Below are 14,904 nucleotides of genomic sequence, written 5' to 3'. Positions count from 1 at the left end.
TTTCAATCTAAAGAAAACCGAAAGTCTAAACGACGCCCTAAGGGCTGTATATATGGAGGAAGGGGGGGGGTAATTTCGTGGCCCTTGGGGGAGGGGTCCGAAACCAACCCTATCTCTTGTTTCCCCACACATACGGACTCTAAAATCAGCATATACTTATGTATTTCGAAATTACATGGGCCTAGCCTAATAATAAGGTGACACAGCATCTATAATAGCCTCTAGACGAAATTTGTGAAGTGGCATCTTGTATATTACGTCCAAGACTTCATGCACTCATTACGGTGGGTTCAAAGTCTTGAAATCATCACTTGAAACTCCATTCTTGTTTCTGCCGTCATCTCCATGCTTGTTCTTGCTCCAATGTTCATCCTTCTCCAAGCTAGGCCCTTCATTTGTAAGCAAAAGAAATGTATCCAATTTAGGCAGCATCATATTCTCATGAACATTAAAATCATTACCAAGAAACGAAAGTGCCTGGTAATTTAATTTGCGTGCATGAGCTCTAGTAATTGGTCGATTATGTATAGTAGTAGGGGCTGTGGGTGTAACAATGGTATTGATGTCCTCATCACTTTTGTTCTCGTGCTCGACAAGATACTGTTCGAAACAACAAAGTGTTAATAATTCATCTAACATTTTTTATCTAAGGGTAGTACAGAGATTCCAACACACAACTCAATCCACAATCTCAAACTACAATCTCAGAAAAGAACTCGACAGGAGATTTTGCCAGAAGCAGATTCTAGGAGAATTTTTCAGAATCTTGATTCTGCAGAATCTGTACGAAAAGAACTGGGTCTAATTTTGGGATGGAAATTCCTCTATGGTGGTAGTCCTTTCGGCTCCTCAAAGGAAGATGCAAATTCAGTTAACGGAGACTGAACATGAGAAGGAGTAGGTGCAGTCTTGGGCTTGCCTTTGACATAACACCGATGCACCAAATGACGGATAGCACGTTGTTGGCCAGGTGTTTCAAGGTGATTGGAAGATACCAGAGCACATTGAGAAGTATCTGGGCATATGCCAGCCACACTGTGCTTACTCGTTGTTGGCCAAGTGTTTAAGTGTGAGCTCCTAACTACTTCTTGCCGCAAATGTCGCAGAGACCGCGACCACACCTATAAGCCCGCAATGCCTCCACCTCGTCTTTGGTGGAAGGCGTTTGGGCGGTCCACAGCGATCTTAGGTGCGAGCGATGCCCGGAGGCGATGGCGAAGGTTCGGCAATTATGGATGTTAGGGCACGTACAATGGTTGATAACATAGTTTTATTTTAAATCTTGCATGTAATTTAGAGATGACAGAAAAAATATCTACAATGAATCATCTCTTATGTTCATCAACTAGTTATTCCTAAAAATATGGTGAGACAGTTTATGTTAAAAGATTATCTCTTGTTTTTCCTTAAATAAGAGAAGGCAAGTCTTTTATTATGAGTTATCTTCCCTCCACCTCATTATTTATCCTACGTGGCACCCTTAGATGGACGACTTGCACGCGTAGATCTCCCAACTCGGCTTGCAAGGCGCACATATTTCTGGTCCACCTTGGGCTTCCAGAGTGCGAGATCAGCAAGAGCCGGTTTCAATCGTCGAGCGTACCCACCTTGACATGCATCCACCGCTGCAACGTCAGTGCCGATGCAGTCCAACTTCACATTTTGCCGCCAATCTGCTCCCCATGACATTTCTGTTTTCTTTACTGAAGGTTGCATCGGTTTAGGCATAATCAGGAAAACTATTCAATTAATAGTCCGTACTGTTTATTAATTCCACCAAGGGCGTTTGGTCTAGTGGTATGATTCTCGCTTTGGGTGCGAGAGGTCGCGAGTTCGATTCTCGCAACGCCCCATTTTATCTCTCTAAAATTCCTTCAGTGAATTCTTTGCCAGTCGGATGACTGTTCGAAAGTAGGCTAGATCCATCACATTATATGCAACTCTTGTTTTTCTCCTCTTTATTAATCAGGTTTGCTGGCATGTTCTATTTATTTACAAGTTTTGCAGTGCACGTGCGAACCGAGCTTGTGGTGGAACAAAGTCCTAGATTTGGCACAAGTTTTCTCATTTTTCAAAATTATTATACGCTTCTCGACACTATTCTTTTTGTGGCATGATCCTTGCTCACAAGCTCAGGGCAGTGCATATCTTCTGAGATTTAAATGGATCATAGTACTCTTGCCACTGACAAGCGGGCACCATCATCAGCATTGACAACAACCCGGTGCACAATGCTCTTGTATCTTTGGTTGGTTATCGTCTTAATAAGGGTAAAAAACGGACAACATAACATGCATAACGAAATCAATTTATTGAAAAATAACAAAATATGCATACTCACCAACAGTGGACAATAAGCATAAAAAACTAAGACGAACAATAGATAAATTGGGGTTAATTAGGCCATCTAAACACAAGAAAGCAAATTGTGTCATGATTCTAAACCAGTACATTATGTGCTGCCAGGCAGTGGCAGATCTAGGGGTGGGGCCATGGGGGCCATGCCCCACTCAAACAATCTAGAAATCTATTTTACTAGTGTAATGTTTGTCCATCATATTAATTTTGGTGTAGTGTAGTGTATATTTTTTCTAGCCATTGAAATATTGTTCATGGTTGCCCCCACATTGTCAAATCCTAGATCCACCACTGCTGCCAGGTCAAACGATTGTAACGGCAATAAAGTTCACTACAAATTGTTTTCAATGGCTTATCGAATAGTCCTCTTGTGGCATGATTATACACACAATACAGTTCTTTGGGGATAACAGTTTCTCAAACAAACAAGCTTCATTATTTTGGAAACCATATCCAAGACATTACATAGACACCAACAAACAGATGGGTTGACATGGATTAAGGACTGGATATCCACCATGCTATAAACTTACATCATATTTTGAATGAAAGATAGAAAGAGGGTATGCTAATGCATACTCTCATGACACAGGTGGACCACAATAACGATCCATCACGCGACAAGAAACTGTGCAAACATTGTTTCCATCAAATTTCTCGTGCCGGCTTTATTTTTCAACAAACGAGTTGCACCTCAGGCCTGCAGAAAAATAAGTGAAAACATGGCTTGTGTCATGTCTTGTGTGCATACATAAAGCCTTTTTTACTTGATATGCAACCCTCTAAATTAGATGAGTAAAAAATCAATGCATTTGTTTAGTTAAACATGACTAATCTTCTATATCTAAATAGGTAGCATCCACTAACCTATTTCTCTCAACATGCAAGTATGTCACATCAGGATCATGCAATGGAAAAGGTCCACCTCAGTATACAATCATGAATAGCATAAAACACACCTAAACATATATATTTAAAATTATTTTCAAATATACAATAATCAAACACAATTAATCATATGTATTTTACTGTTTTAGTTCTAATATTATTTACCCCATATATCCATTCTCCCCATATTAAATCTTAGTGAAATATATTGCAGAACGTACCAACAACAAAGTGAGGGGTATTATCTACTGTTGTTGAAACTAGAACGTGATTTAATGCATTTGCACTGCATGTGCACAAATTTCTTAATGTATTGCATATTTAGTTGGGCTCTCTAATGCCATATTGTTTTCCCTTCAAAAAGTACAACATTACAATTTGGATACAAACTTTTCGGAATTATACTTACAGGTGGTGGAATCGTGTAGCGTACACGGATATTAAGTTCTTTAATACCGTCTTCCCAAGTAGAGGCAGGATGCCTTGTGAAACTTATTATACCCTGTGCCATAATGAATTGACCAGTCCCACCGACAATGGACCACTGACCATTTTCCAAACCCGCCGTTATGCCAATCACCTGAAGGGTGGACCCTGCAAACCTATTTCATGTCCAAGGTAGCAAGTTCCGCCACAGGGTTAGAAGTGTATGTAGCTTTTAACAAATCACTACTAGGGAAAAGCCTATACACAGAATCTTAGTAGCAGCGTGGCTCAAAAAGGAGCGCTGCTGCTAAGTAGCGCGGGTGTGTAAAACTCGCTACTGACAAGCGTTTAGCAGTAGCGCGCTTTGTGTTACCCGCGCTGCTACAAATATCGACCGACAGTGCCCCCCAAACTCCATTTAGTAGCAGCGCGGTCCCGCGAGCCGCGCTACTGCTATGGATTTAGTAGTAGCGCGCTTTTTCTGAGGTCGCTGCTGCTAATTTTCAAATGTGACACACTTTTTGTCCCGGTTAGCAGTAGCGCTTCTGACATAAACGCGCTGCTGCTACTTTCGTATTAGCAGCGCGTTTTACGTCCCGTGCTACTGCTAATCCGCACCAACCCACCACCTTTCCCCACCCGTCCCCTCCCCTCCCCCTCCTCTCTTCCCTTTCCCCTACCTCCCACATCCTCTCACTCTCACTCTTCTTCTTCCTTAACACTTCTCCCCCATTACTCTTCCTCTTCTACCTACCTTTCTCTCTCTTCATTACTCCTACCTAACTACACCATCTCCATTAATGCATCTCCTTTCTCTTTTTCCTTCCGCCTCCACTAGTTGAATTTGTCTCCTCCCAAATTAGGTAGCTAGGTAGATGTAGCATTTAGTTAAGTGACCTATTTGCCCCCTAACTAGATCTATCTTTGTCAAGAAGAGCTTTGGACACTTTTGGTCTCCCTACATCATCATCTCATCACCGTGCTCGATCTCGAGATAGAGGTGATGAAAATTTCATGCTTTTGCAAAATGAAAATATGTTTATGTGTGTGTGATATATTTGTGGAAATTGTGTGTGTGGCATGATTTGACGCCAAATTTTATTTTGAGTTGCCTATGTTTTGCCGAAATTTTGATTTATTTCCGTTTCGGCGAATTCCGGGCAAACTCTAGATCCATATATGTCCTATTTTTAGGGAAGGTCATGCTGAATTTTTGTATGACTTTGATGCATGCACGCATTTTTATAATCAATTTGTTTTATTATTACCGTGCAGACGTTCATGATGGTCAGTGGAACGATGGTGGACAGGTGGTTGCGGTCGGCGGTGCAGGACATGAAAGAAAATAACCTGACAGAGGTTTTATGTCCGTGTCGAAAATGCAAAGGAATAGTTTGGCTCGACCCCTATGACGATGGCCGTGTCGAAGCGCACCTGCTCATGACTAGTTTTATGGATGGCTATACTCGGTGGATAACTAAAGATGAGGATGACGATGTTGAGGATGCCGACGGGGCAGGCAATGATGACACGGGGCAAGACGAAGAGATGATCGATAATGGCGGCGGGGAAGAGGTCGGACATGGCGGCGGAGAAGGGGCCGGACATGGCGGAGGAGAAGGGGCCGGACATGGCGACGGAGAGAACGACATGGACTCCACGCAGCAGAGTTCGTCGGTACTAAGTTCAATCGTGCGGGACCCTCATGTTCAAGCATTGCTTCGCAAGGAGACGAGTACTGAGAGAGCTGCTTCTAGAGAGGAGGCTAAGCTGGAGCAACTGGTGGTAGACTCGAACACTCCATTGTATGATGGTTGCAATCCTGAGGTGACCCGCTTGAGTTTCACGCTCCAACTCCTGAAGACGAAGGCTAAAAACAAATGGACCGACACTAGCCTCGATGAGCATCTCAAGTACCTAAAGGATGTTCTTCCCGCGGGTAATCTATGTCCTACTAGTGTTGATGAGGCCAAGAAGATTGTGTGCCCTCTTGATCTGCCACACGTTAGATACCATGCATGCATCAACGATTGCATACTTTATCGGAAGGAGCACGCGGAAAAAACAAGCTGTCTGGTGTGCAATGCTTCTCGATACAAGAAGGCCGGGAAGAAATGTCCCCAGAAATTTGTATGGTACTTACTGATCACTCCCCGTCTCCAGAGGTATTTTGTAGATCCCAAGGAAGCAAAGCTAATGCGCTGGCACGCGGAGAGGAAGAAGCCCGACGATGGAGATGATCCGAAGCTGAGACACGTGAAGGATGGAAGCCAGTGGAGAGTGTTGAACAACTTCTATCGGTATTTTGAATGTGATGCAAGGAACATTGTGCTCGGCGCGTGTACCGATGGCATGAATCTGTTTGGCAACCAGAACACCAACCATAGCACATGGCCCGTGTTTGTATGGATGTACAACCCCCCCTGGTTGTGCATGAAATCGAAGTACATTCACATGAGCATGCTTATTCAAGGGCCGAAACAACCAGAAAATAATATTAATTTGTATCTGGGGCTACTTCAAAAGGAGTTAGACATGTTATGGAAAACACCGGCCAAGACATGGGACGCCAGCAAAGGCGAGTATTTCAACATGAGAGCCGCGCTGATCACGACAGTGCAGGACTATCTTGGTTACGGATATGTGGCAGACCAGGTGTGCCATGGATATTGCGGATGCACGCGGTGCATGGATGATACGACGTCTCAGCAGCTAATGTCAAGGAAAGATGGCGGGTCTGGGAAAATCGTGTACATGGGGCATCAAAGATGGCTTGAACAGGACGACCCGTGGAGAAATCGTGGAGATCTATTCAATGGTCACGCTGAGCATCGAGGATCTCCACATAAGCGGAGCGGTGCCTAAATCGATGAGCTGTTGAAAAACTGGAAGGAGTGCCCCGCGCCGGGAAAGATGATGAGAAAGGCGCCAGAGCCGCTGCTGAAGGTATGGAAGACGAGGTCTGTGTTCTGGGACTTGGAGTACTGGCACAAACTCGATACACCTCATTGCCTTGATCAAATGTATATCTATAAGAATGTCCTTGAGAGCTTGCTCGCAACACTGATTAACATGCCGGATAAGACCAAGGATGGGCCAAAGGCAAGAAAAGACTTGCAAGATTTGAAAATCAGGGAAGATCTGCACATGCCGCCCCGTAAAATGTCAGACGAGACAGAGACGGAGACAGAGGCACGGGAGAAGAAGGGCAAGAAAATAAAGAAAGAGGATTATCGCCCCCCTTCTTGCTTGACCTTAAGTTAGGCTGAGATCAATGCCTTCTTTAAGTGCCTTACCGGAGTCAAAGTTAGTTCTAGTTACTGTGGCAAGATAAGCAGATATCTAGACACGGACAAGAAAAGGTTCAGCGGGATGAAGTCTCATGACTGTCATGTGATGATGACGCAGATACTACCTGTTGCCCTTAGAGGGATAATGGACAAGCACGTCCGTGACACGCTTATTGGTCTCTGCAACTTTTTCGACGTCATCTCTTGAAAGTCGATCAGTGTGAAGCAGCTCCAAAGGCTACAAGAAGAGATCGTTGTGATACTGAATGAGCTTGAGATGTACTTCCCGCCCGCGTTCTTTGACATGATGGTGCATCTGTGTGTCCATATTGTGGATAACATAATAGACCTGGGGCCGTCATTCCTGCACAACATGATGCCATTTGAGAGGATGAATGGGATCATCAAAGGATTCGTTCGTAACATGTCCCGTCCGGATGGAAGCATCGTCCAGGGCTATTTGGCACAAGAGTGCATCTCTTTCTGTGAGAATTTTCTATATGGCGCAGACCAGCCGCCTGGTGTTAGTGTTGGTTTGCCCGTTAACAAGCATGATGGGAGGCTCAAAGGAGATGGTCACTGCAACGGTCGCAGGGAAGTGCATGTGGCATACTCAGATCGATGCAGCGACTTTGACAGAGCAAACTTGGTAGTGCTACAACACCTAGACGAGGTAGATCCTTTCGTGGCACTGCACAAAGAAATTATCGCAAAGAAGTATCATGACCGGGGGGTATGCAGGACGGACGCCGAAGTTACTAGAGAGAACAACTCCACTTTCCTGCATTGGTTCAAAGAGCATATTATTGCTAATTCCCCGGAGGAGGGCACTAAGGACGGATTGCTCATATACGCCTTAGCACATGGCCCCTCACCCAACCTCATAACCTATCAGGCATATGATATCAACGGATACACGTTCTACACGGAGGCCAAAGATATGGACAGTGATGATCAGAACTCAGGGGTGACGATGGAATGCATGACCAGCAGTGACAACGGCGCAACTGAACGATTTTATGGAAGGGTCGAGGAGATCTGGGAGCTTGACTACTCTGGACTGTACAACACGATGATGTTCCGTGTCAGATGGGCTAAGAATGTCGAAAGAGAAAGCCAGATTTTCACTACCATGACTATACCCGACGCCAAGAGCGCTACCGTGAATGCTATCGCAAAAAATGAGCCATGGGTACACGCTAAGCACGTGACACAATGCTTCTTCATAATTGACCCGAGCAATCCAGCCGTGTTGTCGTGAGGAGAGGCAAAAGGAACATCATTGGAATGGATGGAGTCACCAACGAGGAAGACTATGATCAGTACGGCAACCCAATGAGGGAAGATGACGATGATGATGAAGTATATGTCAAAAGAAGAATCAATACTACATTACCTAAGAGAAATTGTACTCCATGGAAAAGGCAAAGTCACAATGAGGGGCTCAATTATTCTTCGACGAACAAGAAGGGAAAGAAGCTGACTCAAAAACGAAAACGTCAGCACTGAGGAACCGTATGTTATCGGTCAAATGATGTAATATATGTCCAATGATGTAATATATATGTTCCTATTTTGCATACATATTTAACCGTCAAATGATGCAATATATATCGCCCTCCCTTCGTTCACTACCCTCGGGAAATAAAAGTGGGATAAAATAAAGGAAAAGAAAAAGGAAAACTGGCAGTAGCGAAGGTAGTAGCAGCGCGTTTTGTCTAAACCGCTATAGCTACTGAAGTTAGTAGTAGCGCATTTTGTATAAAGCGCTACAGCTACTGAAGGTAGTAGCAGCGCGTTTTGTCCAAATGCGCTACTACTACGTCCACTTAACCCAAAATTCTCACTCGCCCTGCTTCATCCCGCCTTTCCCCCCCAAATTCCCACTCTCTCTTCCCCCGTCGCACCGCCGCGCCCGACCCGGCCCCGGCACTCGCCCCTGACTCCGGCGCCGGCGCTCGCCCCCGACCCCGGCGCTCGTCCCCGACCCCGGCGCTCGCCCCCGACCCGGCCCTCGCCCCCGACCCCGACCCCGGCGCTTGCCCCCGACCCGGCCCTCGCCCCCGACCCCGGCGCCGGCGCTCGCCCCCGACCCCGGCGCGCTCGCCCCCGACCCGTCGGCCCTCGCCTCCCTCCTCTCCCCTCCCGGCCGTCGTCAGGCCTGCCTCCTCGCCCCTGCACCCTCTGTAAACCCCCCCTTTCTCTGCTAGGGTTCTTCGGTTAATTTACTTAGGTTTTAGTTAGGGCAGTATGTTAATTAGGTTATCTATTTAGTTATGAATTTAGCTAGGTTTCAAAATTAGCTGAATTTATATGCAAATTTGAACTGGACATGTGATATGTGCATATGTCATGTTTTGGACATGTCATGTTTGGAAAATGATCCGAGTGGCCTATGTTACGCCAGAATGTTGATTCATTTCCGTTCCGGTGAATTTCAGGCGCTCGATATGTCCATTTTTAGCAAAGGTCATGCCGAAATTTCCCGTGAATAAAGGCATGATTTGTGCTACATAGTTGGCATATCGAGTGCTGGCACATAGATTTTTTTATGTCATTTCTCATTTATTCATACTTTTAGAAATAAATGAGGACACTTAATCATAGGAAACATGTCGAACAACGAAGAAACTGGGCCTTCTGACCAAGATGCAGACGAGATGGATTATGAGGGTGAACAAGAGTACCTCGACTATTTGACTGCTAAGCAAGGTTTGCAGGTCGGCCTCGATGATGGTACTGACGCCGACATCGACACCGACGGTGCCGGCACCGATGGCGGCACCGAGATCGGTGGGGAAGGTACCAGCGGGGAAGGTACCGGCCCCGACGCCGCTACCGAAAAGGGGAAGCATAAGAAGCAGAGGATACGAAAACCTAACAAACTAGGGATTGGACGACTTGTGATCACAAAGATGGCACCTGGCAAGTTTGAGCCGTTAGAGCCGGAAGAACCTTGCAAGTGCTATGGGAACCAAGTAGGATGCATCCTACGGGAATGCGCGAGCATCAATGACGATGACTTAAGGAGTAAAGAACATTTGACGTAGTTGCTCCTAACGAAGTTGCACAAGAGATTCAAGTTCCCCGACCGGGATGATAATATAGAACAACCGTGGGATGATCCGAAGATGAAAAAGATTAACAATCACGCCATGGGCATGTTCAACAATGATTTGGCCTCCTGGAAAGGGAGGGTGAAACGAGCTATTGAGGCTGATGAACCCCTTTCCAAGATTCTGGAGGAAAATCGACACTTACGGAAGAGGAGTTCGAAAATTTCAAGGACACTTGCGCTACCGAGGCAGCCAAGGCTAAGGCTGCGAAATTCAAGAGCCTTCAGCAAAGGAACACGGGGAAGCATCGCCTCGAAAGCCGTGGCTACCTCGGTAAAAGGCCCATATGGGATAAGGAGGACGCGGAACGTGAAGCCGCGGGTCTCCTAGACCCCTTCGCGAAGTTCACCAACCCCTTGGAGCGTGACTTCATCAGGGCCTGCTACAAGTGGGACAAGGAGAAAAAGGTTTTTTACACGGACAAGATCACGAGGAAATTGATTAGACTACTACAGAAGCAACACCAGCTTGCAGCCGAAAGCCCTACTTCTTCGATGAGGCCCAAGTGGGACACCCCTCTCAACCGGGCCTTGAACGAACTTACGGGACTCCCTTTGGACCAGCGGCCGCAATATGGTCGTGTGCACGGCACTGGAGACGGCGCCACGTGGAAGGTGTTTTACAACGAGGGCCCGGAGGCCAAGAAGCAGAAAAAGAATTTTAGTCAGGCGGACATCGACTGGAAGGTGAAGCTTGCGGTCGAGAAAAAAGCAGCTGAGGACGCGAAAAAAGCAGCCGAGGACAAATATGAGTTACTACAGCAGGCAGTCAATGTAGCTGTAACTGCCTGCAGAAATGATTTTTCTACTAACTTGGTTCCAGTTATCATCAACTGGACGAAGAAAAATCCAGACAAGACGGTACATGATTTCCCGTTGCCCAGTTTCGTTGGGAGCAACTCCATGAACAACAACACCATCGCACCATCACTTGCTCACGCAACCGGGCGTCCTCTCGCAGCCGCTCCCGCTCATAGCAGCCCGTCCTCAGTCTCAGGCGCGCTAGGTGGGCCTTCGTCTTTGGCTGAGCTCGATGCCGTCATGATAATTACATGTCGCACCAACACACACACACACACACACACACACACACACACATATATATATATATATATATAATATTCCATTTTTATTGCCTTTCGGTTGTTCTACGCCACAGACATATGTGTTTGCAGGCGAAAGAAACCCCATGCACCATACTCTACTTGATCAAAGGCCAGAAGGTGGACGTGGGAAAGGGGATGATAATGGACCCCTTGCAACGCACGTTTCACAACCAGCCGATCCCCGCTGGGCACTTCAGGGTTAGCTTGACCAGTGTGAAATCGGGGCACGAGGATTTGCCTCCTCCAGTACAGCATGTGGGAGCGGACGACGAGACCCCGTCGTGGATTGGAAGCTGCAAGAATTGGGTGCTGCTATGGCCGAAGAATCTTATTCGTCTGGAGCCGGCCGAGAGCACACCAATAACTACCACACATCAACAAGCATGTGTGGAGACCACCACCCCGCCTACGCAATTACCAGCTCCTGTAGTGTCGGGTGAGAGCGGCGGACGACATGATGAAGGGGGTGCAATAGTACTGGCTGATGTAATTTTTCCTGTAGAACAGAGAATGGATGATGAGACGGAGGTCGACCCTATGGATTTCATCAATACAAACGCATATGACTGTGACATAGATATGATGAGTCAACCATATGGCGAATCGGGCTATGAGCTTGCTAATGAGGATATGGATGATATGCCCGGGCAGGGTCGTAGCAGGGATTGCAAAAGTCTCTCTTCATGAAATCCTCACAGGACACGCCTGAAGATGCCGCCTCAACACATGCTCAACTAGCCGGGCGTGAGGGTCGTACAGTACTTAGCCCGGGAACACTTGGGCAGGGGTTAAGGAAGGGTCTGGAAGGTGTGCCCAAGAAAAAGGAGAGGAAGAGATCGGGGAAGGTAACTGCCTCCAAACAAGCCAGAGCACATAGCAGCCAGACAATGCATTCTGAAGAACGTGTACCCGTGAAAGGTGCGGTCATGTTCCATCTCACGGGCGAGCCGATGCTACCACCGAAAACGCTGGAGGCACTATCAGGGGATCTCAGGAGACTGCACGACCATGTGCTATCGACTGAGAAAAGCCTACTAGCCTCAAAGGATCTAGGATATCCGACATACGCGGCTCGTGTGCCTGAGGGGAAGTGCTACGTCGACACACGGCCCGCGGAGGTGTTCTTCCTCCGGTTTGACCATATCTTTGAGATGTTTCTAACAAGGCGGCTCGATTTTACTATCGTCCGCCTTTTTGCGCTACATATGAGCTCCGTCATGAAGAGTGAAGAAGTCTCGCAAATCTGTGTGGCAGATCCATACTACATGCACGAGTCTTTCTTGAGTCTTGGCGACTTTGAGCGTGAAACTGCTAGGGAGTACCTCCAAAACTTCATGGTACAAAATAAGGACCGGGAAATTGTCCTCGTGCCTTATTATCCAAAGTAAGTCAGTTCCGGACAACCCTTTCGTACATTTCAATCATTCCTTCTCTCTCATATGGGGAATAATTTGAGGTGTCTTTTCCCCGCAGCAACGGGCGCGCCGTCCTTATCGTTCTTTACCCGCAAGTCTGCCACATCGTGTATTTTGACCCTTCTAGAGACTACGAGAAAAAAGACTACACCCACATAATGAATATTCTAGATGATGCTCTCCAAGGCTTCAGCTTTAGAGGTGGCCACGTGCAGATCAGGAAACAAAGGAACAAGAAGATGGGTTTCGCGCATAAAACTAACTTCTCCTGCATCCATGTCCCAAAACCAAGCAAGAAGGATGGATTCTACATCGTCCATCGCATGATTCAGTTCAACACGGATCACCAAAAGCTTCGCATGAGAAGCAGAAATGATGATCATATCCACAAGTGGCTAGAATCTCATGGAGAAGCGGATTATAAACTTAGAGATGACTTCTTTCGCATCCAAAGCAACATTGCGACGATCATCATGAAAGAAGTCGTCGATGAGAAGGGGATGTTCCACCACGGCCCTATATCGCGAGCTGACGTCTGAACTCGCATAGGCATGCAACGTCTAGACCTCACGCCGTTCAAGAAGCTAGGGTTCATCCTCGATGATATGGAAGGATGGAACTTCTAGTGATTTATGATGCCGATGATGATGATATGTGTCGGTTGAACTTGTATACTTTTTGTAGCGATGAAACTTTGTGATGTCCACGGTCCCTGCTGAACTTGCGTAACGCTACTTTGTTAGTTTGCGTACGATGACCTGCGTACCTCTAGTTAATTAATTTGCGTACTGTATGTGACCTGCGTACCTCTAGTTAATTAATTTGCGTACTGTATGTTGCATCTAGTTGCTAACCCTTTCTTTTTCAGTGTTGCTCTAGTATATTTTGTTGCATATATATGATTGTACATCCTCTTCATGAACATGCATCTCTAACAGGTACCTAGTTTCTTGATGGCGAGATGGAATTGCTATGTCGTGTACAAAGGGAAGGTTCCGGGGGTGTACAACGAGTGGCATGAGTGTCAGGCACAAGTGAATGGGTTCACGGGCGCCAGCCATAAAGGCTTCAAAAGCAGACAAGAAGGATAAGCTAGTTACTTGATGTTCACGCTAGCGCGAGAGAGGACTCGTAACCGCCACCTCATGTACTGCATAGTTCCGCTCTCAATCATAGTGATAGCACTTCTTGCGTATACCTTTGTTTAGATGGATGACGTTGTTGTAGTTGCAAGTATTCGAGACTTGCATGTATCGCTATTTTCGAGATGATGACAAGATATCACTTTGTGTTGGATGATGATTATGATGAGACTATTTGTATGTATATGCTATGATTACATTTGTGGTCTCGCAGGCATTTGTATGTGTATCATGATGATATTTCTATGTGCTAAAGATTCTTCTATAAAGCCTGTTCAAATACAAAACAAATATGCCAGAAAAAAAAACTACTTAAATTAGCAGTAGCGAGTGTATAAATGTTAGCAGCAGCGCCGCGATAGCAGTAGCGCGTCCAGGCAAAGCGCGCTAGAGCTACTAGCAGTAGCGAGCTCCCACAAACCGCGCTGCTGCTACACTTGTGTAGCGGTAGCGCCGGTGAGCACGCGCTACTGCTATGTGTTAGCTGTAACGCCTTATTAGTAGCGCCTCTCCCCGCGCTACTGATACACCTAAAACCCGCGCTGCTGCTAGCCTTTTTCCCTAGTAGTGAATGCACAACTATTAATATGTGTATGTACACCAGTAAGTTGTGTAAAATCCTTAGCTACAAATATAGTAGAGGCAAGCACATAACTTCAATGTCGCGGGGGAAAGAACTCACGAAACACATACTGAGATATTCAAAAATAGTGAAATAGAGAACATATTACCTTCCTTGCTCAAACTCTATGTTATGAGTCATGTACCATCTATTATCCTTGGTCAAACCAGCCTGGACATGCACGCCTTGTGCACGTGCAACAACGGTATCCTTGGAATTTGTTGTCTCGGTAAGAGTCCAGTCATGAACTATCGTCGTCCCAAACCCAAAAGGAAAAGTCGTTGCGGCCAAGGTTTCTTCATTGCGATTTGGCGTGTTCGGTCCATCAACGAATTGGTGCAAGAACAAGTGCAAGTTAACCTCGGTCATACAAGTGATCTGACACCCCTGAAGATGTACAGTCCCATTATAGGGGATAGAAGTGGCCTGGATTTGTGGTAGCACTATGAGTAGACAAACAAAGGCGACAAATGGAATAGCCATGGTCATAATTGTTTGCAAGAAGGGGAAACGAGAGCTCAGTGAGCTAGTAGAATGGTGGG

General features: G+C 46.2%; 1 protein-coding gene and 1 non-coding gene across 2 annotated transcripts; one reads left to right on the top strand and one right to left on the bottom strand.

Moving 5' to 3' along the window:
• The first annotated feature begins 1,780 nt into the window (after window positions 1-1,780).
• On the top strand, window positions 1,781-1,852 carry TRNAP-UGG (transfer RNA proline (anticodon UGG)). The gene has a single exon. It is a non-coding gene; the product is annotated as a tRNA-Pro (tRNA).
• Window positions 1,853-3,567: 1,715 nt separating this feature from the next.
• Window positions 3,568-14,845, bottom strand: LOC123157577 (dirigent protein 13-like). Its single transcript, XM_044575855.1, has 3 exons — window positions 14,472-14,845; window positions 3,656-3,848; window positions 3,568-3,600 (listed from the first exon to the last, which is right to left on the bottom strand). Exons 1-3 carry the CDS (start codon window positions 14,843-14,845, stop codon window positions 3,568-3,570), a joined length of 600 nt encoding a protein of 199 aa, XP_044431790.1.
• Window positions 14,846-14,904: the final 59 nt, after the last annotated feature.

Source organism: Triticum aestivum, chromosome 7B (genome assembly GCF_018294505.1).
Source record: "Triticum aestivum cultivar Chinese Spring chromosome 7B, IWGSC CS RefSeq v2.1, whole genome shotgun sequence".
Taxonomy (NCBI): Eukaryota; Viridiplantae; Streptophyta; class Magnoliopsida; order Poales; family Poaceae; genus Triticum; species Triticum aestivum.
This window is presented reverse-complemented; position numbering and strand designations above follow the sequence as displayed.